General features: G+C 39.1%; 1 protein-coding gene across 1 annotated transcript; it reads right to left on the bottom strand.

Annotated features, from left to right (window-relative positions):
* Positions 1–3,313: 3,313 nt before the first annotated feature.
* Psmg2 (proteasome assembly chaperone 2) lies at positions 3,314–19,592 on the bottom strand. The gene is made up of 7 exons (XM_020156074.2): positions 19,418–19,592; positions 16,807–16,978; positions 15,977–16,035; positions 11,922–12,040; positions 10,769–10,942; positions 4,602–4,722; positions 3,314–3,632 (listed from the first exon to the last, which is right to left on the bottom strand). Exons 1-7 carry the CDS (start codon positions 19,472–19,474, stop codon positions 3,540–3,542), a joined length of 795 nt encoding a protein of 264 aa, XP_020011663.1. The 5' UTR covers positions 19,475–19,592; the 3' UTR covers positions 3,314–3,539.
* Positions 19,593–19,728: the final 136 nt, after the last annotated feature.

Below are 19,728 nucleotides of genomic sequence, written 5' to 3'. Positions count from 1 at the left end.
CATTTTTTGAGGGTTATTTTTGGTTATCGAATTGCAGTTCTCTATATAGTCTGGATACTAACCCTTTGTCAGATAAATGACTTACAAATACCTTCTCCCACCCTGTACATTTTCCTTTCAGTCTGTGGTCTCCTTGCCTATGCAGAAGTTTTCTGGTTGATGTGGTCCCATCTATCTATTTTGTAGCCTGTGCCTTTGGTATCACATCCAAGAAATCATGGCCATTCCAATATCATGAAATGTTTCTCTGCAGTTTTCTTCTAGTTTTGCAGTTTTAATCCTTGGGTGTAGGTCTTTGGACCATGTTAAGTTACTTTTGATTGGGTATAGGTTGAGAGTCTATCTTCATTCTTCCACATTCTAATTCATTCTTCCACTTCTAATTTTTCCAATCCATTTGTTGGGGAGACTCTCCATTCCCATTGCGTGTGTTGCAGTTCATTTGACCATAAATTTAAGAGTTTATTTCTGGGTTCTCTGTTCTGTTCATTGGTCAATGCCTGTCTTTATGTCAGTTCCATACTGCTTCAATTACTGTTGCTCTGTAACATGTTTTCAAATCAGGACATATGAGGCCTCCAGCTCTGATTTTATGAAGACTGTTTTGTGTTAAAGATACTTTGAGATTCAATATCTCAAAAATACCCAACAAAAACAGGGCTGGTGGAGTGGCTCAATTGGTAGAGCACCTGCCTAGCAAGCGTGAGGCCCTGAGTTCAAACCCCAGGACTGCAAAAAAAAAAAAAAAGTAAAATAAAATGAAGTAACTGAGCCATGAGTGCTTCATATGAATGGACTAATGCTGTTATCAAAGCTATCTTTGTCTGCACTAGTATACAAGCCCTGTGTTAGTCAGCTTTGCTTTGCTGCGACAAAATACTGGAGATGATCAGTTCAGAGAGAAAAGATTTTGGCTCATGGTTTCAGAGGGTTCAGTCCATGGTCACTTGGCTCCATTATTTTGGGCTCTGTGGCAAGGGAGAACATCATGGCAGAAGCACACGGTGGAATAAAACTGATCTCTTTGTGGTAACCAGGAAGCAAAGAGAGAGGGGAAGGATCCAGGGTTCCAACAGCTCCTTCAAGAGCACCCACGTGCCCAATAGTCTAACTTCTATCCACTAGCTCCTAACTCCTAAATGTTCCACTTCCTCCCAAGCCCCGCAGGCTGGTGACCAAGCCCTATGTGGGCCTTTGCAGGACATGTAAGGTTCAAACAGTAACAAGCCTCTCCCTCTGACCCAAGCTGCAGGATCCACCAGTCTTGCTGCCATGAGGACCATGCTTCTGTTAGAGAATCCTCAGTGTACTGCACCATGTCATACTGGATCTGTCTCTTTCTTTAGCATGTCAACACCTTCTGTTTATGGTTTTCGGTTCTTTTACACCAGATTTTCCCTGAATACTGGGATTCTGTTACAGCAGAAGACAGGTTCTTTTTTACTTTTCTTAGTCTCATTTTGTTCATGTATTTTCTGATCTTGTTTAGCTGTCTATGTGTAATTCTAGATCATTGTTTCTTTAAGACAATTGTTTTGAATTCTTTGACAAGTAATTTATGGATCTCTGTTTATTGGGAATTGTTTTAAAATTTATTTTGTTCCTTTGATTGGGCCATATTTTTTTCATGTGCTTTTGGTTTTTGCATTTGGTAAACAGGCATCTCTCTCAATCTTCACATATTGGCTCTCTAGAGGAGGGAACTTCATTAGCCAGTTCCGCTAGATTCTGGGGTACTCTTAAATGGTTTTTGTTGGATTCAACTTCTCTGATTTGTGTGTTACTTCCCAATTAGATTTGTTGGTTTCTTTTGCTGATTATAATCTCTTGCTCCCCCTGGTGTCTATTTCAAGTACTGTTGGTTCACTGCTGCTACAGCAGCAAGCTGCCTTTGTTCTGTGACTCCCAGGCATCCAACACATGCCAGCTTCCCACATATTCCCAATCAGTTCCAGAATTATGGGACTCACATTCCTCTCCGGAGGGAGAAGCTACAAATTGTGTGATTTCTCCTGGTTGTGCCGTCACAGTAGTCTCTCGTTGCAGGCATGCAGGCCCTCTAGTGCCACAAGCTTCCCTTACTTAACCTTGTTTGCAGGAGCCTCCAGGTAACCAAACTGTGGCAGTTCCATCAAATAATCAAGTCAGGTAAGACCAGTGTCTTGGATAGACTCTTGAAAAGCTGGGATGATTTAGATACATACATGTTCCACACTTTTCTTTCCCACCCCAAGAAGCTGTAAGCTGGGTGACTTCTTCCAATAATGCTCAGGTGTGTCACCTTGGGTGAGGGGCAATCACAGGTAAGGTGAAATGACCCTTCTTAACCATTCCAGTGTGGCTGTTCCTATGGTATACTGCAACTTGACTGATTTTTGGGATTCTGGCCCAAATGTTGTTAAATTGGCATCTCTGGGATGCTGAGCCTGGGATTTCCAATTCTGTCAGTTTTGTTGAGGTCAACAACCACTTAGTATTTCAACCAAAAGGGAAAGAGGCTATAGAATCCAGGTTTGCACATCAAAAGGAACTTTACAGAGTGCTATAGAGTGGGGTGTATCCTTTAATATTGTATGCACTTGATTTATAGATGAGAAGGCCAAGGCAGAGGCAGCACAGTAAATCACAGATCATGATAACAGATCATGTGTAGACAATGACTGGCATGTAGTAAGTAACAAAAACATTTGCTTTTATACCAAAATTCTTTTGAGATGGGAAAATTAGCTTGAGTGATTGGGGTGGGTCCAATATAATCACAAAGTTCCTTATAAGTGAAGGAGAAAGATTTAAAGATGCTGAGCTGCTGGCTTTGAAGATTGGAGGAAAAGGACATGAACCATGCATGTGGCACCCTTCAGAAGGTGGAAGTAGGCAGAAAATGGATTCTCCCCTGTGGCACCCAGAAGAGCCCTACCATCACCTGAATTTTAGCCTTGCAAGTGAACTTCTGATTTTGAGAACTGAAAATAAACTGTTGTTTTATGCCACAAAGTTTGTAATAATTCATTACAGAAGAAATAGGAAGCCGGGAGCTGGTGGCTTAAGCCTATAATCCTAACTAATCAGGAGGCATAGATCAAGAGGATCGTGATTTGAAGCCAGCCCAGGCAAACAGTTCATGAGACACTATCTTAAAAATACTCAATACAAAAAAAGGACTGGCAGAGCGGCTCAAGTGATAGAGCGCCTGCCTAGCAAGCATGAAGCTGAGTTCAAACCCCAGTATCTCAAAAAAAAAGAAAAAAAAAAAAAAGTAGGAAGCTCATACAGTCTAATAAAGCTAATGTAGAAAGATACTTTTCAGACAGAATTACTTATGAAATAAAATTTTATTGTACAAAATTTACATTAATCATTTGTCACATATAATGGAAAAGCATGGCAAGAAATCTTTGTTAATCCTTTCTTTGTTTCAGATATTCTGTGAAGAGTATTTCCTAATATATTCTCAGATAGTATAATTTTTTATATTGAATATTTAGCAATTGTGTTGGTATAAAGTGTCTTGGGACGTAAGGTATAAAACTGGAAACAGGTCAAAAAAGTGCAGGGGGAAGACCACTGCCAAAGAGCAATCTCCAAGAGCTTGGGATTTTCCATGGCAAGGCAGCTGCTGCAGTGTCATCACTCTGTAACCGAGGAACAAAACAGTTTAATCTTTCATTTTACCAGTAAGTCTCCCTTTTGATTGTGACACTTAGTGAGGTTCTATTGCTAGGAAAAGAAATAATTTTCTACATCTTCTTGTCAAATGAAGATAAATTTCCTTAAGTTGATATACCAGAATGGCTACAGATGGAATCTATTAAGTAAAATCAAATTCAAAAGGAAGAGAGGTTAAAAAAAATAAATGAGTAAGTCCAAGGTGACTTGCAACAATTTTTTTCTTAAGCAAAAGCACAAATTAAAAAACCAGTTGCCAATCAGGCGCTGGTGGCTCACGCCTGTAATCCTAGCCACTCAGGAGGCAGAGATCACGAGGATCATGATTCAAAGCCAACCAGGCAAATAATTCATGAGACCCTCTCTTGAAAAAACCCATTACATAAAAGAGCTGGTGGACTGGCTCAAGGTGTAGGCAATGAGGTCAAACCCCAGGCCGCAAAAAACAAAACAAATAAACAAACAAAACCTGTTGCCCATCACATAAAGCTTCGTTATGCCTAAAGGCTAACTCATTTCCTTGTATATAATATGCTCATTTCACAGCAGGAAAAAAAATCTTGATTATAATCCATATTCAATACTTAACAGTGTTGCTTACATATCAATACTTTTTTGCTTTCCTAAAATAATACTGAATTACACAGAATACTTATTTATTCTTTTAGGAATTTGTCTGCTATAATTAAGGTAAGGTAACATGAATAATAAACATAATGAAGAATATAGGATTTTCCTGTCTGGAAAATCAGCCTTAATAAAACATCTGTCTTTTCTTATTTTCAAAAGTTTAGCTTAAAACTAAATTTTATGTAAAGATATGTCTATATTTAACATCAACTTTCACTTATTTGGTTTACTTATATAGTAGGTACCATGCGAGTTAATGAACACAAAACCAGACAAATCAGAGGCATACAACTACAATCACTTACACGTGGCTTGATTATCTGCAGCCATTCATTAAGATACTCGACGAGACCTAATGCATCTGGGATATTATCCCCTTCTGAAACAAACTTCAGCAGAACTGCCATTTGGATTTCTTTGGAACAGCTACAGGAAATAAAGAGCACAATTGAGCATTCTTCCCCTGATAGAAGATGCTGACTTAATGTCAGTTTTTATGAGTAAATTAACCTGTCTGGTTTTTGGCAAGAAAAGACATCACATCACAAGACCACTTGTCTTCCACTGCCTCACAAATATTCAATTTGTGGGACTACTACCAGGAGCCACATAACATCCACCTAAGGAATGTGTAAGTTTGTGTCTCAACCGAAGGCTGCATAAAAAGTCATCCTTTTTTTCCTTGGCTCTGGCACATGAGGTACATTGTGATCTTCTCCCTAAACCCACTTTAGAAGAAGGTGATTTTCAGAAGTATCATACCAAAGAGACTAAAGAAAATAGCATCCCTCTTATTAATAACCTAAAACAGTGAAGGAAAACTGGAAGAGAATGGAATGGTTAAAGAAAGTTTATTCCTTCTTATAGACACCATTTACTGAGTGATTATTACATGCTAAGCAATGTCTGCAAATTTTTGGGATTTGCACTCAGGGCAGGTGCTTTACTACTTGAGCCACATTCCCAGTACCCCACAAAATCTTTACTGAATATTTAATTGTGCCGAACACAATATAGGTTTGGCTACAGATTAGTAAAAGATTTGCTTTTGAAAATTAGAAGAAAATTATGTATGAACTTTTTTTCTTTTGGTAGTACTGAAGTTTGAACTCAGGGTCTTACACTTGCTAGGCAGGCACTGTACCACTTGAGCTACACACTAGTCCTTTTCTGCTTTCGTTATTCTTCATGTAGGGTTTTGTGGTTTTGTCTGGGGCCAACCTCAGATTATAGTCCTCATACCTACAGCCTACCATGTGGCTGGGATCACAATTGTGCCCTACCATTCCCCTTTCTTGATTTAGATGGGATCTTACTAACTTTTTGCTTGGGCTGGCCTAGAATGACAATCCTTCCAATCTCCACCTCCTGAGTAGCTGAGATTACTGGAGTGAACCACTGTGCCTGGATGAAATTTTCTTTAATAGGATAAACTCTAACCAGCATTACAAATATTAGAATTATACAAATGTGAGAATATATGTTATTGATAAATATATTTGGTTCAATTATAAAGAAGTTTGGAAGAAAACAGGTTAAAAACTAAGGCGTTATTCTGGGTGACAGAACTATTTTAAATATTGTTTCTTTAGACTCTTTTGCATTTTTCAAATGTTCTATACTGAGTATGCCTTGTTTTTAAGGTTTCTTATTTATTGTTGCTGACCTCATGGAGTCTCACTCTGCAAGCAGAGCTGAGAATTTAATCCCTGCTCTTGTGAGCAGACCCCTCCTCTCTGGCTGTATACCTGAATTTTCAGTTGCCTCAGACTCTGTCAGCCTCATCCCCTCAGCCAGCAGACCTGCTGTGCTGTAACTCAGAGGGTACCTGTAAACAGACAGCTTGGACAATGTAGGACTTTTAAAATTTGTAGTCCAAGACCGCATTCAAGTGCTGCTTGTTATTCATTGCCTGAAAAACACTGTTTTTTGTTTTGTTTTGTTGTCAAGGTTCCAGTTTTCTAAGGCAGAAAAGCAAGTCTGATAACAGTACTCTGTCATGGTCAGAAGACAAGAGTGGGAAACTGGTAAGAGGCAAGGGGTGGAGTGCAGTGGAAGTAAAAGGAGAGGAGAGTATTTCTTGTGCAGAGGCAGCAAACAAGCAAAGGATGCAGAGGAGAGATGAGGTGAGAACTGACTCTTGGAAACTAGGTAGGTTTTTACAAGAGGGGTAAGAGGAGAAAAGTAGAGGGAACAAAAGAAAAACTGAATGAGACACCTTCCAGCCAGGCAAGGAGATCCTGGAGAGCCTTGGATAGTCTATTAAGAAGGTAAAATTACCAATGGACTTTAGTCAGGGACTGTTGTGACCACTTTCTGGTCACAGAGGGAGCTCAGAGCAGGTCAGGATGGAAATATGATAGTGAGTAAAGAGACTTTGGTAGCAGATGCTGTGAACTGAATTGTGTCTCCTGACCCTCCAAAATTCATATATTGTGACTGTGTATGTTAGGATCTTTAGAGGGTAAACAAGATTAAATGAGTTCATAAAAGTGGGGCCATAATCCAGTAAAACTGTGGTCTTAAAGAGAGAAAGCGACTGCTTTTCTTTCTCTGCTATGTGAGCACACAGTGAGAAGGGAATTATAGCATAAAGCAAGTACCATTAATTAGTCCCTAACTTAGCTTCAGGTTACATGAAACAGGAAGCAAAGGGATAAGGCAAGTCCAACAGGAATAGCATAGTGTCTACAAATATGATGACAGACCTAGCAGGAACATGTAAATCGATTTATAAAAAGGTTTGAAAGTAATATAAAGTAATAACTTTCTAGTTTCTGTCTCTACTTTTGTCATTTGTCTTCTTAATACTTATAACTCATAAGGACTAACTAATGACTAAGAATGACTGTAGCGGATTTAAAGACAAATACATAAAAATAATTATTAACCTATATTACTGGAGATATAATATAGAAAGTTGTCATTCATGACAATGCCATATAATGGGGAAGATAGTGCTGTGAGAGTTGGGTTTTTGTACGCAATTGAAGGTAAGGTGGTATTCATTCAGATTAGATTGTTATAACTTTATTATAATTACCAAGGTAACGACAAAGAAAATATCTATAGAATATACACAAGAAAATTGAAAAAGAATCAAAATGTGTCACTACAAAATATCAAGTAACACAAAAGATAATGTAAACAGATTAGACTCTAATCAAACGACAGACAGGTGGATATTTAAAACAATACAACTATAGGCTGCCTAGAAGATTCACTTTATCACCTTTTTTATTATTTTATTTTCTTTGATGGTACTGGGGTTTGAACTCAGGGCTTCACACTTGCTAGGCAGATGCTCTTACCACTTGAGCCACTCCACCATCCCTGTTTTGTAGTAGGTTTTTTTGAGATAGGGTCTCGCAAACTATTTACCCAGGGCTGGCTTCAAACTGTGATCCTCCTGATCTCTGCCTCTTGAGTAGTTAGGATTAGATGTGAGCCACTGGCGACCGGTTGAAGACTCACTTTACACATACACAGGTTAGAAGAGAAAGATGGAAAAAGGTGCATACAGTAATCAAAAGACAGCAAGGATGGCTATACTAATGTCATACAAAATATACTGTAAATAAAAAATTGTTCAAAGAGACAAGGAAGAACATAATGTATTAATGAAAGGTCAATTAATCAAGAAAATATAACAATATTTTATATAGAGTATTTTATATTCTATATAAAAATATTCTATATAAAATATTTTATATTATACATAAAATAGCCAAGCTCTAAAATATATAAAGAAACATTGATAGAAATAAAAGGAGAAATATAGTTCTACAATAACATACCTCAATATGCTATGTGCAATAATGTATAGAACCAGACAAAAGATGAGTAAGGAAACAGAAAACTTGAATATGACATACCAATTAGACATGTACAAAACACTCCACTCAACAAAAATAGAATATACATTTTTATCAAGTACACACGGAACATTCTTCAAGGGGCCATATACTGGGCCACAAAACAAGTCATCATAAATTAGAAAGATTGAAATAGTACAAAGTATCTTTTACTTCAATAGTAGCAGAAGGAAAAATGGAAAATTCAAATATGTGGAAATTAAGCAACACCTTCTTAAATAACCAACATGTTACATTAGAAATCACAAGCCCAGGCAGTGATGGCTCACGCCTGTAATCCTAGCTACTCAGGAGGCAGAGATCAGGAGTATTGCGGTTCAAAGCCATCCCTGAGCAAAGAATTACTGAAACTCTATCTCAAAAGTACCCAACACAAAAAAGAGTTGGTGGAGTGGTAAGCAGTAGAGAGCCTGCCTAGCAAGCATGAGGGCCTGAATTCAAACCTCAGTATCACAAAAAAAAAAAAAAAAAAAGCCACAAAAAAACCCCACAAGGAAATTAGAGAATACTTAAGAGATAGATTAAAAATGATAATGCAATGCATCAAAAATTCTGGCAGGCAGTGTTAAGAAGGAAATTTATAGCTATAAATTGCATATATTAAAAAAGAAGACCTGAAATGGATGGAATTGGAGAACATCATTCTGAGTGAGGTTAGCCTGGCTCAAAAGACCAAAAATCGTATGTTCTCCCTCATATGTGGACATTAGATCAAGGGCAAACACAACAATGGGATTGGACTATGAGCACATGATAAAAGCGAGAGCACACAAGGGAGGGGTGAGGATAGGTAAGACACCTAAAAAACTAGCTAGCATTCGTTGCCCTTAATGCAGAGAAACTAAAGCAGATACCTTAAAGCAACTGAGGCCAATAGGAAAAGGGGACCAGGAACTAGAGAAAAGGTTAGATCAAAAAGAATTAACCTAGAAGGTAACACCCACGCACAGGAAATCAATGTGAGTCAATGCCCTGTATAGCTATCCTTATCTCAACCAGCAAAACCCCTTGTTCCTTCCTATTATTGCTTATACTCTCTCTACAACAAAATTAGAGATAAGGGCAAAATAGTTTCTGCTGGGTATTGAGGGGGGGAGCGGGAGGGGGTGGAGTGGGTGGTAAGGGAGGGGGTGGGGGCAGGGGGGAGAAATGAACCAAGCCTTGTATGCACATATGAATAATAAAAGAAAAATGAAAAAAAAAAAAAAAAAGAAGACCTGGACATGGGGGCACGAGCCTGCTGTAATCACAGCTCGAGAGGCTGAGGCAGGAGGAGCAAGGTCACCTGGGTCATATAGTAAAGACCCTGTCTCAAAAAAAACCAAAAAACAGAGAAATTTCCTTGCTCCCCCTGCCCCAAGGTCCTTTGCCCCACATGTCCCCTTTTCAAATAGCCAATCATGAAGATTGTGAACTCAAACTTGTCCAATCAGGGTAAGGGGCAGACTTCTACTAGAGATAAAAACCAGGTGAATTTTCCACTTGGTGTTGCTTGCTAACTGGACTCTTTGTCTGTGGCACACCCTTCTGCAGAAGTAACTTGTGCCTTGCCTAGTGACTTCTAAGTTGTGCCATCTCTCTCATGACACCCCAAAATCCCAAATCTATTTCTAACAAGGCTAGCATGGGCTACACAGCAAGACCATGTCTCCAAAAAAAAGAAAAAAGTTGCCAGGCACCAGTGGTTCATGCCTGTAAGCCTAGTTATTTGGGGCCTGAGATCGGGAGTATCATGGCTTGAGGCCAGTCCAGGCAATAGTTCTCCAGACTCCATCTTCAAAATAGCCAAAGCAAAACGGACTGGAGGTGTGGCTTGAGTGGTAGGGCGCCTGCTTTACAAGAACGGCTTTTCTTTCTGGTAAAGATCAACCAAACTGACAAATCTTCAGCTAAATTGACTAAGAACAAAATAGAAAAGACTCAGATTACTAAAATCAGAAATGAACGTGGGGGCATTACTATGAATTTTATAGAAATGGGAGAATTTTCTATGTAAGATGACAAAAAGTTTTGGAAGACAGTGGTGATGGATGTGTGCAGTGTGATTATACTTAAAGCCATGTAATTGTATCCTTTAAATGGTTAAGATGGGGGTTGGGACATGGCCCAAGTGGAAGAGCACCTGCCTAGTAAGCATGACACTCTGAGTTCAAACCCCAGTACTGTCCCCCCACCCCCATGCAAAAAAAAGGTTAAAATGGTAAATTCATATTGTGTATATTTTATTCAATTTTTGAAAAGGTACACATGGCTTTCAGAAACCAATTCTACAGCCAAATTTAAATCTTTCCCTGAAGGCCAGATCTCTAATATTGTATCTGTTTCATAAGTATACTTTCGAAGTTCCAATAAATATCCTTTCTAATCATTATTATTTTTCGAGTAAAAGTTTTGCTATGTTGCCCAGGCTGGTCTCAAACTCCTGGACGAAGGTTATCCTCCTGCCAGGCATCCTGAATACTGGGGTACAGCACAAGTTGAGCCACTGTGCCCGGTGATAATTTCTTTTTTCTTTTGAGACAGGGTCTTGCGATGTATCCCATGCTATTAATTTCATGTTTAAATAAAGTAAGAAACAAACAGTCAAGCAAACTCACCTTTCATCATAGAGTGCTTTTGTGATACCTCCTCCTGGAATACGGATACAAACTTCAGAATCATTCATTTCAGGAATACATGGACTTTTCTCCATTTCTTGCCAGTTAAGGCTCTTTATTTTGTTTTGAACACTCTTTTGCATAGAAGGTGTAAGTAGGTACCGGAAGGGAGTACTGAAACAATCATATAATCACCTCTTTAAAAATTCACAAATATGAAAACTAAACAAACACCAGTTTTCTTATTAAAATTATCTAGGAGTCCTTGTATTCTGTTGCATAATACAAAATACAAGTTTCAGCAGATTATGGAAAAGTAACTGATGCAAAAAATTCACTCTAGCTTGTTATTTGCATACTTAGCACAGAGTGTAAAGAGAGAGAGGAAAACTTAAACCAAGGCAAAATTACTATAAAAATAAACCTATTTCCTATGGCCAGGCTCCTTTCTGCCAGGGTGTCTATAATGTCTAGTGTGACATTCTTAGAAATTAGCTTTTTCTTTCTTTCTTTTTTTTTTTGTGGTACTTTTTGTTGTTGTTGTTGTTGAACTCAGGGTACTCTGCCTCCAGGCCTAATAAGCTCATTTTAAAAGGCAACTATGGGCTTGTTATTTCTCACCTCGATTTTATGGGTGCATAAATGATACAATCTGTAAGTTTGTAAAAGTTACCATCTGAATGAATTTAAAAGTCAGATCTTTGCATATCAGAGTATTCCATAGAACATCTTTTCAACTTTATGCGTAATGATGAAATATACAGGTTAATATTTGTATTGCTGGGGTATTTTATCTTATATTTAAGAATTTAGGGGCTGAAGTGTAGCTAAAGTGGTAGTGTGCTTGCCTAGCAAGCATGAGGCCAACAGTTCAAACCCTAGTACCCCCAAAAAAAGTTCATCTCTGTCATGCACATGATGGCAAACACTAGCGGCATGATTCCAAAACTCTTCCTACCAAACCCTTCCTCGAGTCCAGGTATACTAATCTCATGGGAACTAAAAGGATCTACCTAATTACATTTCTCTTCTCTCTTAACTTTCTTTGACCTTCCTCTATCTAGACCCCACTGTACATGGCTTTGGAATTTATTTTAACTTTTCAATAGGGAAATTGATCATATAATAAACCATGACAAAGGCAAGTACCAACCTGCGAATCTGTAGATCATTGCGCTGATAGGAATGACTGCTTGAAAGAACAATAACCCTGGCACAGCTACTGCTCCTCACCCAGGAAAGCAACATTTCACAGAAGGACTTGGATTTATACTTCATATGCCATTGAGATAGTAAAAAGAAAATGCAAACGTGAGCTCTTAGGGTAACAGGATAATAAAATTAATATATTTTATTAATCTTATATGATAATGATATATAATTTGCACACATTAAAATTACTAGTACTGGAGCAGGGGGGGCATAAGGGGGAAGGATGGTGGGGACGATCTAACCAATGTACAATATAAGCCTATTGGGAATTGTCACAATGAATCCCCCCATACAAGGAATATATCCTTGTGAAAATTTTAAAAAACAAGTTAAAATGACTAGTATTATCAGATATACTTAATGTTTTTAGAATGAAAATAAAAAATGAAGAGCAATGAGTCTTTACAATTATGAAACAAATTGTGAGAAATCTAGATTTCAAAAACATTCTACTTTAAGGAAAATCTCCTCTCTACTTCAATAATCACTGCTACTTAATAATCACCATACAGTCATTTATGAGGTGTCCTTGGCAGAAATTTGACTGGAATCTGATCACAAGGAACTACCCAGATGAATGCAGAATGACACCTGGCCTCAATTCCTCAAAAGACTTAATACTCTGCCTGGGAGCTGGTGGTTCATGCCTGTAATCCTAGGTTCTTGGGAGACTGAGATCAGGAGGATTGCTATTTGAGGCTAGCCTGGGCAAACAGTTCACAAGACCCCATCTCCAAAATAGAGCAAAATGATGGTTTGAGTGGTAGAGTGCCTGCTTTGCAAGTGCAAACCCAAGTTCAAACACACACACACACACACACACACACACACACACGAGAGCAGTATAGCACAGTGGTTAAGAGAGGTTCTGGAGGGAGGCAGATTCAAGTCAGGCTATCTGGGTTACAGTACAAATTCTACCTCCTAAAGAACGTGTGTCTCAGGCAAACTGCTTATCCTTTCCGGGCTTCAGTGTTCTCATTTGAAAAATGAGGACAGTGTTAGTACCTGCCTCATAGGATTGTTGTCATGATCAAGTAGAACAATAAGTACAAAGTGCTTAGAATAGTATCACTGCAAAAAATCAATACTCAGTAAATTCTTGCTACTTTTAAATCATTATTTCCATCTATCAAAATTTATTTTATAAGTATGTGAATGGCCTATCTTAATTTAAAAAATGACACTGATTAGGAAAAGAACCAAAAACCAAGTGGTACAAGGTAAATGTTTTGGTAGCTCTTCATGCAAAACTTGGGTAATAATCTTGTTAACTAATGAAAGAAGAGATTCTAATATAAATGTTAGAAATAACCTGATGCAGTGGTTCACACCTATAATCCTAGCTACTTGGGAGGTAGAGATCGGGAGGATCACAGTTTGAGGCTACCTGGACAAAAAGTTTATCCTAACCAATAGCTAGGCATTATGACATGCACCTGTCATCCCAACTACATAGGAAGTATAAATAGGAGGATTGCAGTCTAGGCAGGCTGGAGCATAAAGTGAGATCCTATCTCAAAAACAGCCAAAAAAAAAAAAATGGCTGGAGTCATGGCTCTTGTGGTAGAGGGCCTGCCCAGCAAGCATGGGGCCCTGAGTTCAAACCCCAGTACTGCAAAACCAAAAAATATGCATAAATATAATCACAGCAGCACTATTCACGATGGCCTCAAACTGGAAAAGCAAATGCAGCATCAGCAGCACAATCGATCATCACGGTTTACTTGTTCCATAGGATGCCACACAGAAGAGAGAATTAACAAATGATTGTTACTGCCAACAATATGAGGCTGGGGTTTGACTCAGGGCTTCACACTTGCAAAGCAGGCACTCTACCACTTAAGCCACATCTCCAGTCCCTGGTAACAGTATGAATATTACAGATGGACTGTCACATCCCTGAAGTCAGCCTGCTGTAAGATGTCAGCTGTAATAATGATCATAGCACCATAATGGGGCCTTTGGAAGGTTGATAATATTCTGCTTCCTGATCTGGAAGCTGATATCAGAGTTTACTTTGCAAAAACTCATTAGACTGTGTATGTGTGAGTTGTGCACTTTTCCCATGTATATTGTATTTCAGTAAAAGTTTAAACAAATACTAAGTGGTTAACCTTGCCACTAAAATCCCATTATTTCTAGCTGGGTGTGGTGGCACACAACTGTAATCCCAGCACTTGGGAGGTTGAAGCAGGAGGACAACAACTTTGACGCCAGCCTGGGTTATATATAGAGAGAGACCCTGTATCAAAAACTAAACCAAAACAAAACAATCCCAACACATAGTACCTGAATTCATTCCAAATCCACTCAACCAATATTTAATGTGAGCTTCTCTGTGCAAAGCAAAGCACTACCTATGGAGCAGGGTGGGGTAGAAGAGTAAACATCACAGGTTCACTTCTCTCTTTTTTCTTTCAGTGAAAAAATGTTTATTAGTAAAGGAATATGTTTTCAACAGACTGAAAGCAGGTTGGCTCTAGAGTGAGAGCAATGGGGTTAGGGAGAAAGAAATAGATACAATTCCTGTTCCCCACACAGAAAATAGGAGTAAAAACTGTGCAATGCTTACTCTCATTAGAGAGGCAGATAACATAGACATGCCATGCCATGGAGTGATTCCCCCCGCCTTTTTTTTTCTTCTGGCAGTACTAGAGTTTGAATTCAGGGCCTTGCACTTGCTAGGCAGTTGATATATCACTTGAGCACAGCCCCCCAACCCCCCCTTTTATTTTTCTGGTAGGGTTGCCCAGGGGTGGCCTCAGAAATTGATCTTTCTACCTTTGACTTCCCATGTAGTTGGGATCATGGGTGTGTACTACCACGCCCAGTTTATTGACTGAGATGGGGGTCCCACTAACTTTTTGACCAGGCTTGCTTGAAACATCATCCTCTTGATTTGCACCTCCCAAGCTGGTGGAATTAGAGGTGTGAGCCACCGTGCCTGGCTCTACTGATGATTTTTGAAGAACATGAACACAGGATAAGGAGACAGAAAAGGTGGTCAGGGAAGACCTTTCAGAGGAGGTAACATTTAAGCACTGAAGAAAGCAAGCCATCCCCTACTCTCAAGGTGGTAAGCAGTCTGGGCAGAGAAACAGTGGACAGACCCTGATATGCCAGTGAACTCAATGAGTCAGAATAATACAGGCAGCCAGCATGGTTGAAGGTCAGATCATGTAGCACAACTGTCCAACAGAACGTTCCATGATATGGCAATGCTCTTTATGGCAGCTTCTTCTCATGTGTGAGGACTGAGAACTTCAAATGTGGCTAGTGTGACTGACAATGGAACTTGTAATTTTGTTTACTTTAAGTTAATGAATTAAATTTAAACGTGGGGGTTGGGGCTGTAGCTCAGTGGCAGAGCATTTGCGTAGCATGTGCCAGGCCTGGGTTTTATCCCCAGTACTGACAAATAAATAAAGAGCTTTATGGCATATCAGACAGCACAGATAAAGAGACTTGTGGGCCCTGGCAAAGAGCTGTGAATTCATTTTGAATGAGATGGGAATCACTGGAGGGCTTTAAAGGGAGTGATGTGATGTGACTTGATTTAAAGGGTCATTAGTGCTGCTGTTTGAAAACAGTCTACTAAGTGTTTATGGGTTCTGCATATATTTTGATATATATATAATTTAAATGTATAACTTGTCATACACATAATTTATATGTAGATTTCAGTGGTTGAAATGTAATTCAAATGGAATAAATCTATAATTTTCAAACACCTACATTTTTCAACATTACCTGAATTGAGAATGTATCAGACCTGAGACATAAGTCTAGATTTCTTCCTGTATGACCATGAAATGATGGTAACATATCTGAAATATTATGAATTTAGTTCACTGTAGGATCAGACATTTCTTAACTGTACATATAATATAGTAGAAATGATTTTTGAATTTTAATTCTTAATGATACTGATTTGGTATTTTCTCATTACATTTTACTTCAATAAACTTAAAAAGGTAAATGTAACATACTAACCTTAATAAAAATAGATCTTAACTGAAGAGCCACTAGCTTCCTTGAAGGTAATGAGTATACTACAAAGACAAGAAAATGAAATCATATGACAGTTATAATGAAGGAGTCAGACAAATTAAAATTATTAATGATAAAATATAAAATATGAATAGCTTTTGCATCTAAATATTTTCAATAATTAAAATTATGGAACATATGCTGTTCTTTTTTGAGATGGGGTCTTACTATACTGCCAAGAGTGTCCTCAAACTTACAATTCTCCTGCCTCAGCCTCCTGAGATGTGTGCCACCATACCTAGCTCTAAAACATATGCAGTATGTCAACTGGTTAAAAAAGGACACTTAAAAAGTAACTTAAAATGTACCAGTGAGTCTTATTCTACATAATATACTCACCTCTAAAATGTTAACTGTAAAAAGTTATCAAAACTTCTTTCTTTTAGCTGGGCAGGGTAGTATACACATCTCTTAAAAAACTGTTTTTTTTCTGATTGTAATTGTAAAACCAGAGAATTATTCCCCTGGAAACTTCTGGTATTATGACAAAATTATTCTTAAGAAAGCTAAGCTCTTTAGTTTCTGATAGGCTTCCTTCTTCTCTTCAGAGGACAGCAACACTCATTGGGATTAATAGAAGAAATAGTAAAATGCAGGGAAATGTTAGCCATATAATAAAATCCCTGGAGTAGGTACATTGTATTCTTTAGGAGTTTTTGAAAAACTTGAAATAGTGCAAAATTTTCTGTGAGTTCCAAGCCTGCCTAGGTTGCATAAAATAAATAAATAATTCTACCTTGTGGTGGGGGAAAAATAACATGCTAAAGACGTACCTTCAGCATTTATACTGAGTTCTGTTGCATTTTCTTCTGTGGTTGCATATGGATTGTTTCCAACCATTGGAACCAGACAATCGGTATAGAAATAACCAATCTTAGACATATTCAGTGTAGAAATAATCAGATCTATTGCAAGCTGACCAACATTTCCAACAGATACTGCTGGCTGAAATAAAGGTACAATCAATGAGTCATCAAAACTAGCAGCATTTAAAAAAAGTTTAGATAGAAGACAATAATCATTGCAACAGTACTGAATGTTTACGCTCAGGTGCACAGCTAGATACTGACTCTTTCGTGCAGGAAAACAAACCAAAAAAAGTTTCTGCCCTATGGAGCTTTCATTCTAATGAGGGAGTTCACTTGTGATAAACAATATAAACAGTAAAGTACAGGGCTGTGGAGAAAAAGTGAATGTGAGCACGTGCATATATGGTTGGTTGCAATTTTAGATATGGTGATCAAGGAAAGACTCATTTCAGATGACAAATGACTAAAGAAGTAAAGGAGAGAGCCATACAGAGTCCTGGGCAAGGAATATTCCAGGCAGTGGGAAAGCAAGAGTAACAGCTGTGAGGTATGAATGAAAACAATCTTGGATCTTCCTTTAGTTTGCTTTGTTTAGTGTTTCTTTCTCTACCCACTCCCGGAGGTCAGAGTGACCTTTTCACATCATATCTCACACACACACACACACACACACACTCCCATGACTTCAAAGAGCCAAACTGCCAAATATCAACCTATACCCCACAATAATTTTCTGAACTCCAGCCTACTAGATATAGTCACATGATTATAACATAGGCAATTCACATTTGGTAAGTACAAAACTAAACTTTAGCCCCATCTTGTCCTCAAATTTGTATTTCATAAAAGGGCAACATTATTCACTCATTTGCTTAAGCCAGGAAATTTCCTCCTCTTCCCTTACCAACTACATCTAATAGATGACTTTTAACATATGTATCCCAGACTGGCCTCAAACTCATGATTCCCCTGCGTCAGCCATCCAAAGTATCTCTTCTTTTTTTAATTCTTTGGTACTGGGGATTGAACTCAGGGTCTCTAGGCAGGCACTCTATCACTTGAACCACATCCCTATTCCTTTTGTTTCTAGTTTTTTTGTTAGATAAGGTTTTGCACTAACTTTGCCTGGGCTAGCCTCTAAAAGTGATCCTCCTACCTTTGCCTCCCGAGTAGCTGGGATCACAGGCATTTGCCACCATAACTGGCTTGTTTTTGAGATAGGGACTCACTTTTGCCCAAGTGGCCTTGAACCAGGATACTCCTCTGTCTGCTTCCCAAGCAGCTGGAGTTATAGTTATGTCTCCAAACCCAACACCTCAAAGTATACCTATAATGAGCTCCTCCTTTGCATTTTTCCAGCAGTTGCCTTCTTTGGTGTTCAATTTCCTGAGTGTTCTCCCATCTCTCACTGGTCTCATCTACCAAAACCCTGATTACCTCTGAAGATTCGCTACTCATGTGCATCATCCCTCTTTCCTCCCCACTGAATTCCTCTCATCATCATGTAAATATGTTCTGGTATCATTCTAAAAAAAAAAACCCTCTTGACTCCATGTTTTTCCCTAGCTGCCAACTCATTTCTCATGCCCCTACATAACCAAAATTCTCCAACAGTTGTCTACCAAACATAAGCAGGAACTTTGTCTTTAAACAAATGAATATATATAGTCTCTACCTCCCCTTCTTCCATTTATTCAACCCACTCTAATAAGGCCTCCTCTGCCATTCCACTGGTACTTGTTTGCCCACGTGACCACCATTAACCTATATGTTGCTAAATCTAAATGGATGCTTGATTATGTGTTTGACATTTAATCAACAAGACAGTTCTTTTCACTCCAGGCTTCATAAAGCTTCAAATGGTGCACTCTCCAATAGTGACTTCTAGAGCCACAGGGTCTCTCACCTAGTTTCTCTCAATGTGCCATTCCAAATTCTTTTCCGTCTCCAGTTCCCCCATGCTCATGTGTCTTTTAGGTGCCCATCTTTCTGAAATGCTTCCCCACCATGCCCCATATTTTAGACATTAATTTCTCCAAGAAGCTTGTCTTAACAGTCCCTGGTGTCCCTCCTCCTGTGAATGACTTTCGGGCCTTTCTATATCCTTCTCACACTTCTTAGTATTTATTGCTCTTACTGACTTACATGCTTTTCCAACTGGTCTGCGCCTCTTCTAATATTTGCACGAGAAACAATGACTGCATATAGCAATTGTACGACTGCGCGTAAACTACAAGAAAAAATTACAAAAAATACTTTTCTTACTCTACCAGTAGTTTCCCTTCCGACAGTACCGTGCTAGCTTAAGCCTGACTCTATAAAACTCTTTGGAAACAGATTTCAAGGATAACATTTAGGGATGCCTCGCACGACGTATGTATAATGCATACGTAACATACAAACACACTACGTCTTGCAGGCAACAAAGACAAAGGTTCTGTTTGGACCGCCGCCTCCGGTGACAACCACCCTGTCTGAAAACCAGAAACAGAAACAAGTGCTCTCCTTCTCTCAAGGCCAGGTGGAACTTCCTGGGCCAGGGTGGCGACAGCCCCAAGTTCAAGGGGAGACTCACCATCAAAAGGGTGAAGCCCGTGAGATCGGGGACCGAGTCCCCGCAGGGAACAAACATAGTCGCCGTGGGTGGGAGGAAAGGGCACCGGGAAAGCAGAGAACAGAAATAGGCAGAGTCCTCAAACCGCTTCCCTAGAGCTTGGCAACGTGGGCAGGGTCTTTCGAGTCCCTCGGCGCCGAGGTCCTGAGGACCGTCCAGCTGTCTGCCGGTGCACAGGGCGGAAAGAGACCTCTCGAGGCGCGGAAAGATGGAGCTCTAGTGTTGTCAGAGAGCTGAAAAGACAAGGCAAGCGAGTGCTCTGAGGTCTCGGG

Source organism: Castor canadensis, chromosome 4 (genome assembly GCF_047511655.1).
Source record: "Castor canadensis chromosome 4, mCasCan1.hap1v2, whole genome shotgun sequence".
NCBI lineage: Eukaryota > Metazoa > Chordata > Mammalia > Rodentia > Castoridae > Castor > Castor canadensis.
Note: the sequence above shows the minus strand (reverse complement) of the source record. Positions and strands in the feature narration are given on the sequence as shown.